This window comes from Cherax quadricarinatus, chromosome 47 (genome assembly GCF_038502225.1).
Source record: "Cherax quadricarinatus isolate ZL_2023a chromosome 47, ASM3850222v1, whole genome shotgun sequence".
Taxonomy (NCBI): Eukaryota; Metazoa; Arthropoda; class Malacostraca; order Decapoda; family Parastacidae; genus Cherax; species Cherax quadricarinatus.
The window spans coordinates 17115844-17138397 of NC_091338.1; the positions used below are offsets into that span (position 1 = coordinate 17115844).

Here is a 22554-nt window from a genome sequence, read left to right on the forward strand (position 1 = left end):
CCCAGCATCTCTTCTCCATCTCTAAGGTAAATGCTGTATTACTACAGTGTTATAAGAAGAGCAGAGTATATGGAGAGTAAAAGAAAGGTAAAGAGAGTGGTGAGAGAGTGCAAAAGGAGAGCAGATGATAGAGTGGGAGAGGCACTGTCAAGAAATTTTAATGAAAATAAGAAAAAATTTTGGAGCGAGTTAAACAAGTTAAGAAAGCCAAGGGAAAATATGGATTTGTCAGTTAAAAACAGAGTAGGGGAGTTAGTAGATGGGGAGATGGAGGTATTAGGTAGATGGCGAGAATATTTTGAGGAACTTTTAAATGTTAAGGAAGAAACAGAGGCAGTAATTTCATGCACTGGTCAGGGAGGTATACCATCTTTTAGGAGTGAAGAAGAGCAGAATGTAAGTGTGGGGGAGGTACGTGAGGCATTACGTAAAATGAAAGGGGGTAAAGCAGCTGGAACTGATGGGATCATGACAGAAATGTTAAAAGCAGGGGGGGATATAGTGTTGGAGTGGTTGGTACTTCTGTTTAATAAATGTATGAAAGAGGGGAAGGTACCTAGGGATTGGCGGAGAGCATGTATAGTCCCTTTATATAAAGGGAAAGGGGACAAAAGAGACTGTAAAAATTATAGAGGAATAAGCTTACTGAGTATACCAGGAAAAGTGTACGGTAGGGTTATAATTGAAAGAATTAGAGGTAAGACAGAATGTAGGATTGCGGATGAGCAAGGAGGTTTCAGAGTGGGTAGGGGATGTGTAGATCAAGTGTTTACATTGAAGCATATATGTGAACAGTATTTAGATAAAGGTAGGGAAGTTTTTATTGCATTTATGGATTTAGAAAAGGCATATGATAGAGAGTGGATAGAGGAGCAATGTGGCAGATGTTGCAAGTATATGGAATAGGTGGTAAGTTATTAAATGCTGTAAAGAGTTTTTATGAGGATAGTGAGGCTCAGGTTAGGGTGTGTAGAAGAGAGGGAGACTATTTCCCGGTAAAAGTAGGTCTTAGACAGGGATGTGTAATGTCACCATGGTTGTTTAATATATTTATAGATGGGGTTGTAAAGGAAGTAAATGCTAGGGTGTTCGGGAGAGGGGTGGGATTAAATTTTGGGGAATCAAATTCAAAATGGGAATTGACACAGTTACTTTTTGCTGATGATACTGTGCTTATGGGAGATTCTAAAGAAAAATTGCAAAGGTTAGTGGATGAGTTTGGGAATGTGTGTAAAGGTAGAAAGTTGAAAGTGAACATAGAAAAGAGTAAGGTGATGAGGGTGTCAAATGATTTAGATAAAGAAAAATTGGATATCAAATTGGGGAGGAGGAGTATGGAAGAAGTGAATGTTTTCAGATATTTGGGAGTTGACGTGTCGGCGGATGGATTTATGAAGGATGAGGTTAATCATAGAATTGATGAGGGAAAAAAGGTGAGTGGTGCGTTGAGGTATATGTGGAGTCAAAAAACGTTATCTATGGAGGCAAAGAAGGGAATGTATGAAAGTATAGTAGTACCAACACTCTTATATGGGTGTGAAGCTTGGGTGGTAAATGCAGCAGCGAGGAGACGGTTGGAGGCAGTGGAGATGTCCTGTTTAAGGGCAATGTGTGGTGTAAATATTATGCAGAAAATTCGGAGTGTGGAAATTAGGAGAAGGTGTGGAGTTAATAAAAGTATTAGTCAGAGGGCAGAAGAGGGGTTGTTGAGGTGGTTTGGTCATTTAGAGAGAATGGATCAAAGTAGAATGACATGGAAAGTATATAAATCTATAGGGGAAGGAAGGCGGGGTAGGGGTCGTCCTTGAAAGGGTTGGAGAGAGGGGGTAAAGGAGGTTTTGTGGGCAAGGGGCTTGGACTTCCAGCAAGCGTGCGTGAGCGTGTTAGATAGGAGTGAATGGAGATGAATGGTACTTGGGACCTGACGATCTGTTGGAGTGTGAGCAGGGTAATATTTAGTGAAGGGATTCAGGGAAACCGGTTACTTTCATATAGTCGGACTTGAGTCCTGGAAATGGGAAGTACAATGCCTGCACTTTAAAGGAGGGGTTTGGGATATTGGCAGTTTGGAGGGATATGTTGTGTGTCTTTATATGTGTATGCTTCTGGACTGTTGTATTCTGAGCACCTCTGCAAAAACAGTGATAATGTGCGAGTGTGGTGAAAGTGTTGAATGATGATGAAAGTATTTTCTTTTTGGGGATTTTCTTTTTTTTTTGGGGGGGGGGGTCACCCTGCCTCGGTGGGAAACGGCCGACTTGTTGAAAAAAAAAAAAAAATTAGTGATTTCCTTATAAAACTACATAATAGTATTTCTTACCTTAAATTGTGGGTGCTGGTGCTTGTCAATGATTGTGAAGAGAGTGGAGAGTTATGCTGTGGTCTTACTGGGCTGAGGTGGATGGTAGAGGTACTGGTACTGAAGTCGATGGTTGTACTGGAGTGTGCATAAAGTCTGTAATGGATTTCTGCTCTGTTTTACCCTGCATTACATTATACAACTGACAATAAGGCATCAGCTGCTCTAGACACTATTTCAGGGTCAGTAAGTCAAGTCATGCAGTCAGTCAGTCAAGTCAATAAGTCAGATATGGTAATTAAAAATCACAACATAATTCACAATTCAGCAAGAGAGAGAGAGAAGTGGAACTGAACACATATTATTCACGAAAGCTGGGATGGTGGTATTGGGAGAATGTTGAGTGTCAGGGGGACGGCAGGAGGTCTTCCCTGCTCACCCACAAGGCGGCTTGAGGTAGGGAATGGCCACCATCACTTGTCACATAATGACATAGTATTTTATTCATTCTAGGGTATGTATCAGGTTTCTATGTTATTTATATTGTTAGATGAATTGTGATAGATAAATAAGCCGTAGAGTTGATATTAGCGAAATATTGAAGTATTTTGTCATGCTCCCTGAGAGCCGGAATGGATTAATTGCATTTCAATTACTTTAAACGAAGAAAACTGACTCGGCATACGAGCAAATCGGGATACGAGCAAGGTCATGGAACTGATTAAATTTGTAAGTAGAGGTTCCACTGTACTTTATTAGGTAGCTGAAATAGTTGAATGGTCTGTTTCTTGTACTAAATTGCTAGAATTTAAGTCATACTAGCAAAATAGCAAAGAATTTGGTCAACTGGAGTAGTGGAATTGGCCTAAAATAGGATTCAAATTGGGCAAAATTGCCATCTTGTAAATTGTGCCAAGACTGCTGACTTTGTGCCAGTGTAATTCCGTAAGCTTTCCATCAAATTTCATACCTTTGGTGTTGTTACCATTGAAAAAGGTTCTCTACCCTTTTATAAGAAAAAAAAATTGGAAAATTTTTGGACATTGAGAACAAGTTTCAGATTGGGAGTGGACAGTGAAAGAGTCCTGGAACCAACCAAAATCATCTCTTTATTTCAATAGTATGTCTTCCATTCTATCTAATGATTCCAAGAAACAGCCAGTAAAACCATAAAATCCATTCTAGAAAACACCTCGGAGTTTGTTTTAATTCAACACAAGGTCAGAGCTTCATTTTCCCATCGTTCACTGAGTAGTGCATGATTTTTTTTGCACTTTGCACACTCCTTGCACAGATTCAGTCTCATATCTACGCCAGAATTGATCACTCGGCTTATCGGGGTGAGCTGAGCTTTAGACGTAGCTCTTCGTGAGGAACCCTGGCATTAGTAACGTATATCTATGTGATGGATAGTGAAAGGGTTAAGAGTGCAGGCATCACCTTTCCTGCCTCCAGGATGTATCCCTTCATGAATGTTACCTGCACTCTGAAGGAGGGGTGTTGATGTTCCAGTTTTTAACTGTAGTGTAGGCACACCTCTGACAAGGCAGTGATGGAGTGAATTACGATGAAATTTATATTTTGGAGCAACTTTCTTACTGTACAGTGTTTTAAGATATTTAATATAGGTGAAGATTTTAGTTTGTGCAGGGAGGTTACCTTACTAGATAGACTTTATCATTTAACCATATGTAGTCTGTGCTAAATTTAAATATTGCATTTAGGATTTTATTTAAAATGGCCTTTAAAATATAGCATTTATACCCTGTGACACTTGAGTGCTCTCTCTATCAATGGGACAGTTCTATGACAAACACAGGAAGAGCAATGGTGGGCTTCATGCTGGTGTGCTGTTCATGTGCATCAGCCCAAATACCCTCTTACATATTTTGTGTGAATGGAATGATTTCATGAACTGTCACCTTCTATTAAAGTTTTAACACTAATCACTTGGGAGGTTATTTTAAGTTTTTTTCTAAATAATCTTTAAATCTGTATATACAGATGTGGATTCCATAATACAGTGGATGTACTGTACAGTGTTTGCCATTTTAGAGAAATTGGGGTGAAGGCATATAATGGTTAACGTGTGATTGGGCTAGGCAGTTCACTATCCAGGGAATTGTTTAATTGTTTTCATAACTTTGAAATATGCCATAAGTGTGAGCTACATATTTATAGGTGTATTTCCAGTGAAATATTCCAGACACTGTAAATATGGTTAGTGCTGCAAAAGTGGACAAATCTCTGTATCGTATTTTTGTGAAAAGTGTGAAAGGACAGAAAGGACTTAAGATTTTAACTTTACTTTAATTTTAGCTTGGTCTTTCTTCTCACAGTTCTGCTAGATATCAGGCTTTCATGGTGATTCCCTACTAAGCGAAGCTATTGGTGTTTCCAGCCTGCAGGACCATTTAATCAAACCCAACTAATCTGGTATATGCTGTAGGAATTCTTATTGGACTACAGTGGACCCCCAGTTAACGATATTTTTTCACTCCAGAAGTATGTTCAGGTGCCAGTACTGACCGAATTTGTTCCCATAAGGAATATTGTGAAGTAGATTAGTCCATTTCAGACCCCCAAACATACACGTACAAATGCACTTACGTAAATACACTTACATAATTGGTCGCATTCGGAGGTGATTGTTATGCGGGGGTCCACTGTATTTGACTTTATTGAAACAATATTTCTTCAATTTACTATTAGTCATTTAAGAAAATAAGTAAGTTCTGTTGTTAAAGTAATAGGGATTTGTAATTGTTACAGTAATTGGGATGTTTAATCTGAAGGCATTTGAATGTTGTTCATTTTTTAATGTTTAAAAATTACCAATTTGTGCACTAAGGAATTTGTTTAATGCAAGAGGTTTTAGTAGATTGGGTATATATTGCAGTGTTTATAAAAAAAATTTTTAAATAGCTAATTATTTATGCTTTAAAAACAAGCCATTGAATTTTAAATTTGCAACAACTAATTTTTAATTAGATTGTGTATGCTGTCATTTTATACAGATCTCATTTGAGACATGTAAATTTTTTATGTGAAGCATTGCGGTTGAAATATCGTTTTGGGAATAGATTTTACTTATTATTCAATTTTTTTTTTAACTTTGGTTACTAAGCATACACAGGATACCAGTGTTCTATTTTATCCTCAAAAGAATCTGAACCTTAGTTTAAGATACAGTGGAACCTCCACTAACGAGTTTAATCTATTCCGTGACCTTGCTCGCATTTGGATTTACTCGTTTGCAGAGTCAATTTTCCTCATTTAAGTTAATTGAAATGGAATAAATTCATTTCAGTGGAATTCCAGGCACTATAAAATACTTCAATAATTTCCCTAATATCAGCTCTATGGCTTATTTATCCATCACAATTCGTCTAGTATGACATAATAATATAAATAATATAGAAACCTGATATATACGTACTCTAGAATGAATAAAATGTCATATATGTGGCGGTGTCAGTGGCCGACGAGAGTTTCTCTGGAGACAAGACAAAATACTCCTTGAATATTTCACTATCATCAACTCTAAGGCTTATTTATCTATCACAATTCATCTAATATGACATAAAAAATATAAATAACATAGAAACCTCATATACACTCTAGAATGAATAAAATATGTCATGTGACAAGTGGAGGCGGCCATAACCGCTCCAACATTGTTGTGGTAAACACTGTCATCTAGTGACAGCCTTTTGAAGCCGTGTATTATTATAGTTATTATTATATAGTACATTGTTATACATATGTATATTATACGTATATTGTGATATTGGCAGTTTGGAGGGATATAAGACCATAAGAAAGAAGGAACACTGCAACAGGCCTACTGACCCATGCAGAGCACGTCCATGTCCCCTCCCCCCCCCCCCCAGATTAGCCCAAAGACCCACCCAGTCTGGTCATCTTCACTCAAGGATGGAGCACTGCACCAGACCCAGCAGTACAAGCTAGTCAGGTCCAACTCACACCCACCCACACCCACTCATGTATTTATCTAACCTATTTTTAAAACTACACAACGTTTTAGCCTGAATAACTGTACTCGGGAGTTTGTTCCACTCATCCACAACTCTATTACCAAACCAGTGCTTTCCTATATCCTTCCTGAATCTGAATTTTTCCAACTTGAAACCATTGCTGCGAGTCCTGTCTTGGCTGGAAATTTTCAGCACGCTATTTACATCCCCTTTATTTATTCCTGTTTTCCATTTATATACCTCGATCATATCCCCCCTAATTCTACGCCTTTCGAGAGAGTGCAGATTCAGGGCCCTCAGTCTATCCTCATAGGGAAGATTTCTGATACATGGGATCATCTTTGTCATCCTCCTCTGTACGTTCTCCAGAGCATTTATATCCATTCTGTAATACGGTGACCAGAACTGAGCAGCATAGTCTAAATGAGGCCTAACCAAGGATATATAGAGTTGTGTATCTTTATATGTACATGTATATGCTTCTGAACTGTTGTACGTATTATGAACACCTCTGCAAAAACAGTCATTATGTGTGAGTGAGGTGAAAGTGTTGAATGATGAAAGTATTTTCTTTTTGGGTCACCCTGCCTCGGTGGGAGACGGCCGACTTATTAAAAAAAAATACGCATTATAATAATAATATTATTATTATACTGTTATTATATGTACATGTATTATTATTATTATTATTCTTTTTCTTATTATTATTATTATTATTATTATTATTATTATTATAATATAAATAATTTGGAATTTTTATTCACACAAAAAATAGATTTACTATTATGCAGACCGCTGCATTAGTGTAATAATTGTATAAATAATGTCAGTCCATTCATGACTGCATATTGGCATGGAGGTGACGTCATTTGTTTACTCTTGAACATCGACAAAAATAGAACATTTCTACTATATTGAGCTCATTTTCAAGGTAATTCTCTGTGTGAAACCAATCAAAATCATATCTATTTTTATAATATATCTTTCATTCTATCAAATGAGACCAAAAAAAACGAGAATACAACCGTAAAAACCATATGAAAATACCACTAAGGGGCAGCTTATTGCTGAGAAATGAACTCCATTATTTATGGTCCGATTTCTTTCATTTTTGGAGTGCGTTACGAAGCATCTTTCTATCATACATTGCCCAAGTTTCCATAAGATCGCCCAACAAACAAATGAGATCCAATTCCCTAGATCAAGAGCCCCTCACCAGCGTCAAGGAACCTCCTTTGAGGCCTGCTCACTAATGGAAATTTTGCTTGCATGTGGAAGCAAAAAATCAACCAATGACTGCTCGAATTTGGAAAAACTCGCACATGGATGCGCTCGCAAGTGGAGGTTCCACTATATTGATGTATTGTTGGACACCCTCAACTAGGATCTGTCAGGACCATGAGGATTATCAGAGTATCAACCTTAGTTTTGACATTATTTGTGGACAGTATAGTTATATTCTTTTAGTATTTATGCCAATTGAAATTTTACACTATTGTAAAAGCATAAATTAGGAAAAAAGGGAGTTGTATGGGATCGAATTTGACAGACATGTGCTGCAACTGCACTTGAGATTTTACTTATTTTTTCTTTTTCGAAACCAAAGTACTGTACCATTGCCAGCATACACAGATAACCCACACATAGAAGAGAGGAGCTTATGACTACTTTGTAAATGGTCCAAGCTGCACCGAAACGTTGTCATAAGCTCTTCTATGTGCGGGTTATTTGTGTATCGTTCCAGTCACGGTATTGTGCCATTTTTTTGTTATTGCCAGCATGTAATACATCCTATCATTGTCTTGGCTTTGGCTATATTTTATTTGCTTTGGGGCACTGACCCCCTACAGGTTTAACATGTCCTGATTAAAAGAAAAAATTTCTGTAGCTGCCTTCAAGATATTGGCTTAAAAAAAAAAGATCATTTACTGTACACATATGCAGCCCTGTATGACCCTAGTGGATATAACACTTAGTTATGATTGTAATAATGTTGTGCACACACACAGTTGGGTTAATGGGGACACCTCAGAGCAATTAAAATACAGGAACTAGAACAAAGAATCTAATCTATATATGGAAAATGTTCCAAAAGCAGATACTTAATCTGCACAGTACAAGGTGCTATCAAAGAGTTCCTGGACTGCTGGGAAAAAATATTTAGTCTTCCTTAATTACCAAATTGAAGTTATCTTGAAGTCCTTTCCCTGGGAGGTTATACATTGATCCCAGCCTCTCTGCCACCTGAAAAATTTTTGGAACTCTTTCCTAACTCTGTCTAGTGTGTCCTGCGAGTCTGCTTGAATCTCCTCCACATCGTTAATATGCCATCCATCGAGTGCTGTTTTAAGTCAGGAAGCAAGGCACAAATTTTGCAGCCACTTGCCTATGTTCAAATTTTCAGTCAGAATGCTTTGACATAACCTGTAAGAAATTCTCACAGCACCTGCAGTTTTCAGGCTTCTTGTATGATTATCTTCATGAATACCCCTCATCACTTTTTCAGCGTTGGCAGCTTTTTGAGGATGGATAACCAGAGTGTTCCTCATCTTCTGTTGGCATTCATCCTGCTTTGAATTGAGAAAACCATTCAGGACATTGTGTTCGACCCAAAGCTTTGTCACCATATGCTTGCTGAAACATTTTGTGTGTTTCACTAGCTGTTTTATGAGCTTGAAACAGAATTTCACATTTGCTGTTCTTTTGAAGGTTCTATTGTTACACAAAAAATTGCAACAATGCACTAACAGCATGACAAGAAATGCCCATCTAGTCAATGGAATGACTGCACTGAAACTCTCCACACTATTAGTGTAGTCTATGCTGCTGTCATGGTTCACCCAGGAAGCACGCAGAAATTAAAGTCCAAAAACTCTTTGATAGCACCTCATAAATTTTAGTGAGAGCTATGGAAAGAAGTGTAGATAAATACGGTACATACAATAAAAAGTAAGGTGCCATCAGAATTGCATGACCATATCCTACCAGAAGATAAAAGATTTTACCATTATGAAAGGTAGGTCTTAAAAAAGGAAGCTGGGAATTTTCTGCAAGCAGTGCCTGATTAGTTGGGCTTTGATGACTATAGGCCATTGGAGTTCAGATAGCAATAAATTTGCTGATCAGGCATGTAATGGGGAAGTATGGTCGTAGGGCAGGCTTAAAAAGTGTTGGGTTACATAAATATACATAATGAACTTAAGAAAAATGTATTAAAAGAATTTTATTGTTAAGTTTTGAAATAGTTGTTTTTGTATTTGTAATTGCTTTTATATTTCTCTTCATTTCTGAAATTTAAATCTTAAGCTTTATACTGTATAAACATTTATGCAGGAGTTTGAGATCATTGACTTCTTCCTTGGACCTAAGCTGAAAGATGAGGTATTGAAGATCATGCCTGTCCAGAAACAAACCCGTGCTGGACAACGTACTCGCTTTAAGGTAATTTTTAAAAATTTAAAAATAAATTTATGCAAGTAAAAGTTGTGTTGATAATGCAGTACTGCATTTAGGATTGTATTTGAAGTAGTCTTTAAAATAGAGCAATTATTACCCTGTATCACTTCTGTCTCAATGGATCTGTTCTATGACAAACATAGTAATGGTGGGCTTCATACTTGTGTGTTATTCGTGGGCATCAGCCCAGTTGCCCTTGTACATATTTTATGTGTATGCAATGATTTCATGATTGTCAGTTTCTATGAAAGTTTTATCCATTGATCAATAAAATATTAGGAGCATTAAAAGAGTACACATATGAGTACATAGGATAGTTATGGGTACTAATGGCACTGTATATAAAACTTGCAGTTTAATAGTTCTTGTATCTCATGCAAATTAATTTTCTATTTCTGGAAATTGTAATTATGTGAAATTTCAGGCTTTTGTTGCCATTGGAGACTTTGATGGACACATTGGTCTTGGTGTGAAATGTAGCAAGGAAGTTGCCACTGCTATTCGTGGTGCCATAATTTTGGCAAAGCTATCTATTGTCCCTGTTAGACGTGGTTATTGGGGTAACAAGATTGGTAAACCCCACACAGTGCCTTGCAAGGTAAGCACATGTTTTAGTTAATTTTATTTTGCAGTAACTTGCATTTTCCAAATTTGTTAATCATATAAATGCTTTCTGTACAAAACCATAACCAGTATTTAACTTTGTAAAAAGTCAACAGTGCTATACAGACCTTAGATTCCTTGACAAACCCTCATGTTTGGAAATGCATTGCCAAACACAATAACCCTTGACAAGTGTACTATTACTTTTGTTTTTTTCCCGCAACACTAACTTTAACGCTATGCCTTTAAAAATATTGTTGCTACTATATAATTATTATGATTGTGTGTGTAAAGGTAGAAAGTTGAAAGTGAACATAGAAAAGACTAAGGTGATGAGGGTATCAAATGATTTAGATAAAGAAAAATTGGATATAAAATTGGGGAAGAGGAGTATGGAAGAAGTGAATGTTTTCAGATATTTGGGAGTTGACATATCAGCGGATGGATTTATGAAGGATGAGGTTAATCATAGAATTGATGAGGGGAAAGAGGCGAGTGGTGTGTTGAGGTATATGTGGAGACAAAGAACGTTATCTATGGAGGCAAAGAAGGGAATATATGAAAGTATAGTTGTACTAACACACTTATATGGATGTGAATCTTGGGTTGTAAATGCAGCAGTGAGGAGGCGGTTGGAGGCAGTGGAGATGTCCTGTCTAAGGGCAATGTGTGGTGTAAATATTATGCAGAAATTTTGGAGTGTGGAAATTAGAAGGTGTGGAGTTAATAAAAGTATTAGTCAGAGGGCTGAAGATGGGTTGTTGAGGTGGCTTGGTCATTTAGAGAGAATGGATCAAAGTAGAATGACATGGAGAGTGTATAAATCTGTAGGGGAAGGAAAGCGGGGTAGGGGTCGTCCTCGAAAGGGTTGGAGGGAGGGGGTAAAGGAGGTTGTGTGGGCGAGGGGCTTGGACTTCAGCAAGCGTGGTTGAGCGTGTTAGATAGGAGTGAATGGAGACAAATGGTATTTGGGACCTGACGAGCTGTTGGAGTGTGAGCAGGGTAATATTTAGTAAGGGGATTCAGGGAAACCGGTTATTTTATATACCCGGACTTGAGTCCTGGAAATGGGAAGTACAGTGCCTGCACTTTAAAGGAGGGGTTTTGGGATATTGGCAGTTTGGAGGGATATGTTGTGTATCTTTATACGTGTATATACTTCTAAACTGTTGTATTCTGAGCACCTCTGCAAAAACAGTGATTATGTGTGAGTAAGGTGAAAGTGTTGAATGATGATGAAAGCATTTTCTTTTTGGGGATTTTTTCTTTTTGGGTCACCTTGCCTCGTTGGGAGATGGCCGACTTGTTAAAAAAAAAAAAATAGTATGTTGTTATAAGTGAACCTATTTCTTTTAAAATGGAATGTTAATTTTGCATACTTGCTCTCCCCATAAGTGTGATCAGTTCTTATGCCAGAATCAAGCCTTACATTTCAATATAACTAGGTATTAAAAATAGTGTCATTTTCTGCTACATAGGTATTTTCCTCAATACAGCTAGGGTTCTGACTGGTGGGTCATATAACTCCATAACAACCTCATTTGAAAATGGAAATGAAAGACTGAATTTGCAAAAGATGAATAAGGAATACTATAGGAGCACTCATCATGACTTGCAAAATCATAATGACACTATTATAAACAAACCACAGTATGCGTGAGGCTTGAACTCTCGGCAAGGGAGTCGTGAAACTCCAGGCCAGAGCGTAAGCCACTGGGCCAGCTGGCTACAGTGAGGTTCATCCAACTAGGTATTATTTATACACCATAGGGAGGTTAGCATAAGTCCCACTGTGACCACAAATGTAAGTTTTTACAGATGAATCTCCTGCCAGCATGGCCATGATGAACTCTAGCTCAAGTCCCCCTCAAAGCCATCATCATGAATCACTAAATCATAATGACACGATTGCAAATAAACCCTGCCTTGGTGGGAGACGGCCGACTTCTTGAAAAAAAAAAAATGGGTGGGGATTGAACTCGCAGCATGCGAGTCTTAGCTGCAAGTTTAGAAAATTCGGAGCTTGTCCTGCATTCATAGTAGCAAGTTGACCTTGCTGGTGATATCCCTAGCATCTTTAGACCCTCTTTTCTACATCTTTACTCTAAAAGGATGGAAAAATTAGAGATTACTGTTGGAAGCACACACTGCTGTTATTGCCAAGGCAGCTGTGAGAGTAATATTGATGTAGCCACTGCTGAAACTAATTCAGCTTGGATTCTGAATTCCAGTCCTCTTCAAGGGGGGCTCCTTGGCGTGGTGAAGAGGCTCTTGGTCTGAGGAATTAGACCTGTCGGTCTTCTTCCTCAGACCGAACCTAATTACCCCCCAATCTCATCTCCCCTATCCCATCCTCCTCTTTTTCCTTTCCTCCTCCTCCTCCCCACCCCTCCCTTTTGCCCTTCCTCTTTTCGGCCTTTGGGATTTCTCCCACAGGCGTGCTAGTTCCTAGGTAGGGGAAAGGATACCGGGGTCCATCCCATTCCGTTGAGGTTCTTGGCGGTGGCGTAGTTTGCCGTGGAATCTGGATCGCCTGGGGATGTCCCGATCCCTCTCCGGTATCCCGGAGTAGCTTTGGGTGTCTTTCGGGCGACAGGTGTATCTCTGGAAGCCACCTTTCGGATTCCGGGGGTGGTGGCCGAAGGAGGTATGCTTTGTGGCGGATATCCGACCGCCCTCTCTTTTGTCCACCGAGGTAGCTCGGCAGATGTGAGGTTGCTATCCCGGATTGTTAGTTTATTAGCATGATGGGTAGGGTATGGCACGGGTTCCATGCTGCATCTGCGCTACTTGCGGTGCTGAGGTCCTCTTGGGTGCGGAGGGAGATTTCTGGCCCTTTCATGTCTCCTAGGAACTATCCCTCCCCAGTCCCCCTTTTTTTTATTTTTATTTTCTTTTCTTCTTTCTTTTTTTTTCTTAAAAACAAAAAGAAAGAAATAACCTAACCATGGCAGCCCTAGTCCATGAACCTCCTACCCCCGGGCCCCTTCTTGATACCGCACCCCGTTCTGACCCCGCCTCGTCTTTGGACCACTCTTCAGACACTTCTCATGCCTCTGTACCTCTTGCCGGTGCTGTTTCCTCACCCGCTTCAGGTACTGAGGCCTCGACTGACTCCTTCGATTTATCGGACCTTCGCTCTCCTCTGACTATGCTTCCGGCCTCTCCATCTACAGTGCGGCAATTTTCAAATCGCCGACCCGTTCCACGTCGGACCAACTCTTGTCCCACGCCTAAATGCCAACGACAATTACCTGCTGATGATACTTCTCCACCTTCTCGTTCTTCTCAGAAACGATCGACACGTCCTTCACTACCTTTCCACGCTCAGTTTCAGACTGAACAATGGACTAAATCCTTCACTTTACGACTGACTTCCTCTACTGCCTATCTTTCTGACCACAGTATTGGCAAGGCACTCCTACGCCACATTGGTAAAGATATTTCTTTTCATGCTCTTAAGAGCGGTACGCGCATCTTCACCGTACAGAATGCTACCCAGGCTCATGAGCTCTCTCGTCTTTCCCATATCAATACTGTTCCTGTCACTCTTGAAAAACATCATTCCCTCAATTCTAGTAGTGGTACCGTCATTCTGCCCCATACCATAGTTCAACAAAATTTCCAGACATGTGGCACTGACATTCTTGAACAGCTGGAACTCCAAGATCTCCCAATCCTCAAGGTAGACACTTACGTTCTTCCTGCCCGCGGGCGGAGACGATACCCTAGCAATGTGGCTCATTTAACTTTTGACAGCCAAGAACTCCCATCCTCAGTTTATATAGCAGGACATCGGTTACAAGTCCGAAAGGTGATCCCTACACCGCAACAGTGTAGAAATTGCTGGCGATTTGGCCATCCAGCGAAATATTGCAGATCTATCGCCGAATTCCCAGTCTGTGGTGCCGATGACCATTCTCATACGTCTTGCAATCGATCTCCCTCTTGCCTTAACTGTCATGAGGCTCACCCTTCGTACTCTCGCCGTTGTCAAGTCTATTTAAACGAGCGGGAAATCCGTTACCTCAAAGAGACAGAAGGTCTCCCTTATGCCATGGCAGTTTCTCATCTCCGCCTCCAAGGGAGACTCCCACGTGTTTCTTATTCCTGTGTTTCAAAACGTCCCCCCACTTCTGGTATCCCATCTTCTACACCCACCTCTGTGGTTACCTCTCCCATAGTCACTCCTGTATCTAATCCTTTTGCTGTCCTCGGCTCAGACGTCCCTACTTCAATGCCTCAGTCTGATCTCGCTTCTTCGTGTTCTCTCTCACAAGCCTCAGTAACGACGAGATCTCGTATGACACCTCCTCCCAATCGTCCCTCTACTTCTCAAAAGTCAAAAAAAGGTCCGTTAACACCTCCTACCCATCTTCCACCTCCTCATTTTACCCTCCCTGTCTCTGTCCCTGGTTCTCCCCCTCTCACTGGCTCTGTTACAAGTGTAGAGGTTCACCCTCCTCCTCGTACTGTACCTTCCTCCCCTGTTCCCTCCCAGGTTTCTTCCTCTTCTGCCACCTCCCAGGTTTCTGCCTCTTCTATCCCCTTCCACGCTTCTCCAGTTCCCTCCACCCTTTCGACCCCCCTTACCTTGGTACAGTCCAATACAGTTCCAATCTTTACTCATCCTCCCCCTACCATTTCCAATATTGTCTCCCATACGACGTCTCTGAATTCCGAAACACTTGAAGCAATCTCTGAATATATTGCAGAGACCAAACCATCAATGGACACTGATCCACCCTCTGTTCCTTCTCTCTCCTCTCCTCCATTTGCGCAACTCCTTTCTTCACAGCACACCGTTCCTTCGCTGCTCGAACGTTTTCCACTGCCTCCGCACGTGGACTTTTCTAACCCCTCTAGTCCATAGGAACCCTTACCTGCGGATTTCAAGTATCTTTATCATTGCCAATCATGGCCTATTTACAGTGGAATATACGCAGCCTCAGGGGTAATCGGAGTGAGCTTCAGATGTTACTCTCCCAGTTTGCCCCTGTTGGTGTTTGCTTACAGGAACCAAAATTACACTCTGCTGTTATCTCTCCCATCTCAGGCTATAATTTATTGTATTCTTCAGATCCTTTTCCTGATGGGACCTTTAATGAAAGTGCCCTTCTTCTACGCACTGATATTCCGTACCATCAGCTATTTGTTCATACTTCGCTGCATTACACAGCAGCCCGTATCCACTTGCATAGGTGGTATACGCTCTGTTCTTTATATCTCTCTCCTTCTCGGGCATTATCTATTCTGGATATTGCCTTTCTTGTTTCGTCATTATCGCCACCGATTCTGTTACTTGGTGATTTTAATGCCCACCATTTCCTCTGGGGGGCAGGTCTCACTGTGATTCCCGGGGAATTCAGTTAGAGGCTTTTCTTGCCACCCACCCCCTCCATGTTTTAAATACAGGTACGCACACCCATTTTGATCCTCGGACTCATACTCTCTCTTGCATCGATCTCTCAGTCTGCTCTTCCTCCACCACATTAGACTTCACTTGGTCTGTTCTCCCGGACTTAAATGACAGCGATCATTTCCCAATCATTCTTACTTCCCCTTCATATTCACCACCTCTTCGCATCCCACTCTGGCAATTTGATCGGGCAAATTGGAACCTTTACTCACACCTAACTGTTTTTAGAGAGGTTCCTTCTTCGTCCTCCATCGATGAGCTTTTACACCTCTTCTCGTCCTCCGTTTTAACCGCAGCTTCTCATTCTATATCCCAAACTTCGGGCAGGCATTCTCAGAAATGCGTGCCTTGGTGGTCTCCTGCTTGTGCTCGTGCAGTACGTTTGAAACGCACTGCATGGGGCAGGTACCGGTACAATAGAACCACAGAGAGACTCCTTGATTTTAAACAGAAGCGTGCGATCGCTCGCCGTGTCATCCGTGACGCTAAACGCACTTGCTGGCGAGATTATGTCTCCACCATCACCTCTGCTTCCTCTATGAGTGCAGTCTGGTAAAAAGTACGAAAACTGAGTGGTAAATATTCTCCTGACCCGGCTCCTGTTCTGCGGGTTGCCGGTGTTGATATAGCAAACCCACTAGATGTTGCCAATGAAATTGGCAATCATCTGGTCCGTATTTCTCAGGGACTCCATCTATGCCCCTCATTTCTTTCCTCAAAGTCTGCCAGAGAGTTAGCACCCTTGGACTTTTCTTCTCTCAGAGAAGAACAGTATAATGTGCCTTTTACACTTCAAGAACTGGAGGCAACACTCTCAGCTTGCCGATCATCGGCAGCTGGGCCCGACGACATTCATATTCGTATGCTACAACGTTTACATCAGTCAGCCCTTGCAGTCCTATTACGCCTTTACAATCTTATTTGGTCACAAGGAGTTCTTCCACAGCTGTGGAAATCCACCATTGTTCTCCCTTTCCGCAAACCAGGCACTACGGGACATGAAACCTCCCACTATCGTCCCATTGCTCTTACCAGTGCAGTTTGCAAAGTAATGGAACGCCTAGTAAACAGACGTTTAGTGTGGTATTTAGAGACACATAACAGTCTCTCCACTCGTCAATATGGCTTTCGTAAGGGACGTTCTACCATAGACCCCTTACTACGCTTGGATACGTATGTTCGTAATGCCTTTGCGAATAACCACTCAGTTATTGCCATATTTTTTGACCTTGAGAAGGCATATGACACAACTTGGAGGTATAATATTTTAGCCCAAGCCCACTCCTTAGGCCTTCGAGGCAATCTACCATCCTTCCTTAAGAACTTTTTAACTGACAGGCATTTCCGTGTTCGGGTTAATAATGTGCTCTCCCCGGACTTGATGCAAGCTGAAGGTGTTCCCCAGGGATGTGTTCTGAGCACAACACTTTTTCTCCTTGCTATTAATGATTTGGCCTCTAGTCTTCCATCAAATATTTGGTCATCACTATGTTGATGACTTCGCTATTGCCTGTGCAGGCGCTGACTGTCACCTCATTACAGTTTCTCTCCAACATGCAGTCGACCGTGTTTCCAATTGGGCCACCACACGTGGGTTTAAATTTTCCAGCACTAAAACCCACCAAATTACTTTCACTAGACGCTCTGTCATCTCCGATCATCCTTTGTACCTCTATGGCTCCCGTATCCATGAACGTGATACAGTCAAGTTTCTGGGCCTCCTCTTTGATCGTAGGTTATCCTGGAAACCTCACATTACCTCTCTGAAGGCAACTTGCTCATCTTTCATGGGGAGCTGATCGTCGAACCCTCCTCCGCCTACATTCCACCCTTATTTTATCGAAACTTGATTATGGTGACCAGATCTATTCAGCGGCATCTCCTGCTACTCTCTCTAGCCTTAACCCCATTCATCACCAAGGATTACGTTTATGCCTTGGTGCTTTTCGCTCTTCCCCTGTCGAGAGCCTCTATACAGAAGCGAACGTTCCATCCTTATCCGATCGCCGTGATGCCCATTGCCTGCGCTACTATGTACGCTCTCATGATCTCCGCAATCCTTCCATTTATAGAATGGTCACTGATATTAGTAGACATTCTTTATTTGTTCGCCGCCCCTGTTTACTCCGTCCCTTCTCTCTTCGCCTTCATTCGCTCTTGTCTTCTCTTCAACTACCACCTTTCTATGTACATGTAGCATCTCACTTTTCCCTACCCCCCTGGGAAGTTCCAGCTGTCTGTTCTTTCTCCCTCCCTTGCTCGAAAGCCCAACTGTCTACGGTTGCTTCCCGCTCTCTTTTTCTTGACCACTTTCACTCTCATTCTCATGCCATTGCCGTGTACACAGATGGCTCTAAGTCTTCTGACGGCGTAGGATTCGCAGCAGTGTTTCCGGACAGCGTCGTACAAGGGCATTTACTATCTTCGGCTAGTATTTTTACTGCTGAATTGTATGCCATCCTTACAGCACTTATCCGTATTGCATCTATGCCTGTGTCATCATTAGTGGTTGTCTCAGACTCCCTTAGTGCTTTACAGGCTATACAAAAATTTGATACACCTCACCCCTTAGTCCTCCGTATCCAACTTTGGCTACGCCGCATCTTTACCAAGCATAAAGATATTGTTTTTTGTTGGGTCCCTGGTCATGTTGACGTACAGGGCAATGAACAGGCAGACACTGCTGCGCGGTCAGCAGTACATGACCTACCAGTTTCTTATAGAGGTATTCCATTTACGGACTATTTTGCTGCAATATCTTCCCACCTTCACACCCGTTGGCATCAACGTTGGTCTACTATGCTCGGCAACAAACTTCAATCTATTAAACCGAGTATAGGTTACTGGCCGTCTTATCACCAGTGTCGAGGTTGGGAGACTACTCTCTCCCGTCTTCGCATTGGCCATACTCGTCTTACTCATGGATATCTCATGGAGAGGCGTCCTGCTCCTCTCTGTGAGAATTGCCAAGCTCCATTATCAGTCAGCCACATTCTGTTGGACTGCCCACTTTATCAACGAGCACGCAGAATTTACCTCTGTCGTCGTCTTCGCTCCGCTACTCTCTCTTTACCTTCCCTTCTCGCTGATGGACCCACCTTTCATCCGGACACTCTCATTGACTTTTTGACAACAACTGACTTACTTCACAAATTCTGATACCTTCAGCCCTTTCTACTTCAATCTCTTGCTACCCTCTACCCCCGTACTATCCCCTGCCCCGCTGTTTTCTGTAACCTGCTGGTCATCCCTCCTCCCTTCTGCCATCCAATACCCTCGCTTCCTTCCCTACCCTGCAGCGCTGTATAGCCATTGTGGCTTAGCGCTTCTTTTTGATTATAATAATAATAATAATCTGAATTCCAGTAAGCTGCAAAGCATCATGATGTCCATATCTAACCCCAGTGATCATAAATCTCCCATCTAGAATTTGCCATTGCTATTAACTAGGTAAGAAATGCTGTACCTTGCCTTTCCTTCCCTGCAGATAGGTGGCTAGAATGTTGATAAGTCTATGGAACAAAAATTTTGTAAATGCATGTGCAGAAAGGGCAGCAATGCCACCATTTGCATGAATGAAAGACATTGCAGGCCATTATGGCAAACTGAAGAAAAAGGCTTGAGTAACAGGATTGGCACTAGCTTGAAGGATAAGTTTAATGTAACTATGTAATTTAACATAAAGGAAATATGTAATAAGAAATGGCATGATACACTAAATATCAGAAAGGGTACAGTGTAGCTAATAAGAGTAACCCAAGTAATAGTACTGTGTATTCTTGTTTGCAAATGAAGTCAAAATAAGGAATACAAAATGACTTTAGAGAGATCATATAGTTACTTGAGCTTCTCAATTTGAAACTGTTACGTAGTTTGAAACCTTGGAAACTAGACCAATATCATCATGGGAGGAAGGGGTGAATCTTGTTAAAACAAATGCCTAGAAATAAAGTTACACCAAGCCTGTCTTTGTACAATATAGAATAACTTTTGTAACTGGCAAAGTTCTTGATTACTGTGTTCAGTATAACCCAACACTCACACTGACCTCACTGAGAGTTGAAACCTTTGATGCAGACTCACTTTTTACAAAGTAATGTATTGCAATAACTTTTAGATTTTACTCTTGCACTCTTCCCCATCTCTACTAACTCCTACCCTTGCTCACTCCTGCCCTTACCTGTACATACCTCTCTGCAGTTCTGTATGACATATGACTTGATTATATTAGTATTGTTTTGAATGTGAGAAACTGCCATTAAATATTTGCAAGTTGGCTACACTTTCCACACAAATTCTATATGGATAGATGTCCACCAACTCTGTAAAGACTGCCAAGTGCCTTTCACAGTTCACTATATGTTAATAGACTGCAGTCTGTCACAATGCAGTACAGGTTGGTCATCAGTAATCCGGTTCCATCAGTAATCTGGTTCTAATTTTGGCTAGCATGATTTCAAATTTCTGGGGTTGCTTCACCAACAAGCCGCTACTGTTTGGCGGCACTACTTACTGTATAAGTCATTCCAATCATTCCAATTTCCTTTTGTCCATTTGTTACAACCTGCTTACTTTTGGCTGTAGTCATGGTTCCAGTGAATAAAAGAAATGCTTCTCGTTGTGTAAAGCACATACACCATACATTGTCCATAAAAGATAAGTGGTTTTGAAGCCACTGTTGGTCACCTTGAGCTCAGCTCAGCTCAGATAAGCTGTGACCGGTAAATTTGGGCCTATATATGAGAGAATAGGTCTGTGTGGTTAGTGTGCACTGTATATAAAAAAAAATCCTGCAGCACGCAGTGCATAATGTGAAAAAACGGCAAACGTGCTTTTGATGTAAAGGGGTGACTTTTGCTGTGTATTTTCGTATGGTTTGTGTGGTTGTATTCTCGATTTTTGGTCTCATGCCATAGACTGGAAGATATATTACAGAGATAGATATAATTTTGATTGGTTTCATGCCAGAAATTACCTTAAAATTGAGCTCAAAGCAGTGGAAATTTTTAATTTTTGCCGATGTTCAAATGGGTTTGAACATGCCAATGTCACGAATGGGTTGACATTATTTATGCAGTTATCTTCTATTTTTTGGTCTGAATAAGAATTCAAAATGGAAAGCAAGCGTAATATAAGAGGGGCATGGAGACGTGACCGATGAACTGAGAAAATGTTATTTTAGTGCCAGGAATGTCTGCTTATTCTGAACCCTGTTTTGAAATTGGCATCTCTTGAAATTTGTGTGAAATTGGCCAAATTACCAATTCCTGACCACTTTATTGGGTAGTTGAAATAGGCAAATGGGCAGTTTCTTGCATTCAGTCAACAGAATAGATGGAATAGGCCAAAAACAGGGCATAAAGTGGGTGAAATTGCTGTTGTGTTAAGTGTATTCTAACCTAACCACTCTAATCTGGTACCCTACATGTTTCAGTGGTGCTGAATTAGTGATGTCAAATTGTATATGGAATTTGCAAAAAAAAAAAAAAAAAAAAAAAAAGTTTCAAATTCACCCCTTAGGTTAATGTTATTGATGCAAGATTCTTTCCAGCTGTTAACTATCTATCTTTCCAGGTAACTGGTAAATGTGGTTCTGTTTTGGTGAGGCTCATCCCTGCACCACGTGGTACCAGCATTGTGGCAGCCACTGTTCCTAAGAAGCTTCTGCAGATGGCTGGTATTGAAGATTGCTACACTAGTGCCCGAGGACAAACCGCTACTTTGGGTAATTTTGCCAAGGCCACGTATGCTGCTATTGCCAAGACTTACGCTTTCCTCACACCAGATTTGTGGAAAGAGACTGTATTTACAAAGTCTCCTTACCAAGAGTTTACAGACTATCTGGCAAAATACCACAAGAATAGTTCGGAACAGCGCCAGGAAACTAAACTTTACTAGAAAAGTTGTTCTTACCGTAAATAAAAGTACGGTGTTAATGGCCTTTTTTTTTCCTTCCCTCTATAGAAATAACGCCTCTGCTCCAGAATCTTCACACCAACTCCAAGGCTGAGGGACTGATTACCTCATCTTTTGTATATAGTTCTACTGTCTCCAGATTGTCCTAGAATCTCTATTGATAAAGCCACTGGATGGCAAAACGTCTACAATGAAGATACCCAGATGTTGCACATGTGTGTCAGTTTTCACTGGATAACGTTCCATTTATTAGATCCCCTTCCCCTCAGGGAAGGTTCCTTAATGTTGGTGAGGGGGTCTTGATTTAGGGAATTGGATCTGTGCTCCAGTTCCCCGAATTAAGCCTGAATTCTTTCCACACCCTCCCCCCCAGTCGCTGTATAATCCTACGGGTTTAGCGCTTCCCCTTGATTATGATAATGTTAGATCCCCTCAAGGGAGGTTCTTTGACGGTGGTGAGGGGCTCACGATCTAGGGAATTGGATCTGTGCTGCAGTTCCTTGAACTGAGCCTGAATATCTTCCATCCCCTCCCCCCACGTGCTGTAAAATCCTGCAGGTTTAGCGCTCCCCCCATGATTATAATTATAATCCATATATTAGATGGTCCTGCTGTATAGCCCTTGTGGCTTAGCGCTTCTTTTTTATTATAATGATAATTAGATGGTCCTTTAATAAAGTACTGAGGGTGTCGAACCAGGTAAGAACCAGAAATAATGGATATAAGTTGGATAAATTTAGATTTAGAAAGGACATAGGTAAGTACTGGTTTTCTAACAGAGTTGTAGATGTGTGGAACAGTCTTCCCAGTGGGGTGATAGAGGCTAGGACCTTGGGTAGCTTTAAGAAGAGACTGGACGAATA

The 22554-nt window shown here is 41.0% G+C and overlaps 1 protein-coding gene across 2 annotated transcripts in view; it reads left to right on the forward strand.

Annotated features, from left to right (window-relative positions):
• The window catches only part of RpS2 (ribosomal protein S2), a 52336-nt gene extending 30625 nt beyond the window's left edge, over positions 1-21711 (forward strand). For both annotated transcript variants that reach the window (XM_053787754.1, XM_053787753.1), the window contains exons 3-5: positions 9631-9738; positions 10178-10351; positions 21350-21711. In XM_053787754.1, the coding sequence (XP_053643729.1) occupies positions 9631-9738; positions 10178-10351; positions 21350-21673 (606 nt within the window). In that variant the 3' untranslated portion in view covers positions 21674-21711. The remainder of the gene's footprint in view (positions 1-9630; positions 9739-10177; positions 10352-21349) is intronic.
• The last annotated feature ends 843 nt before the right edge of the window (positions 21712-22554 follow it).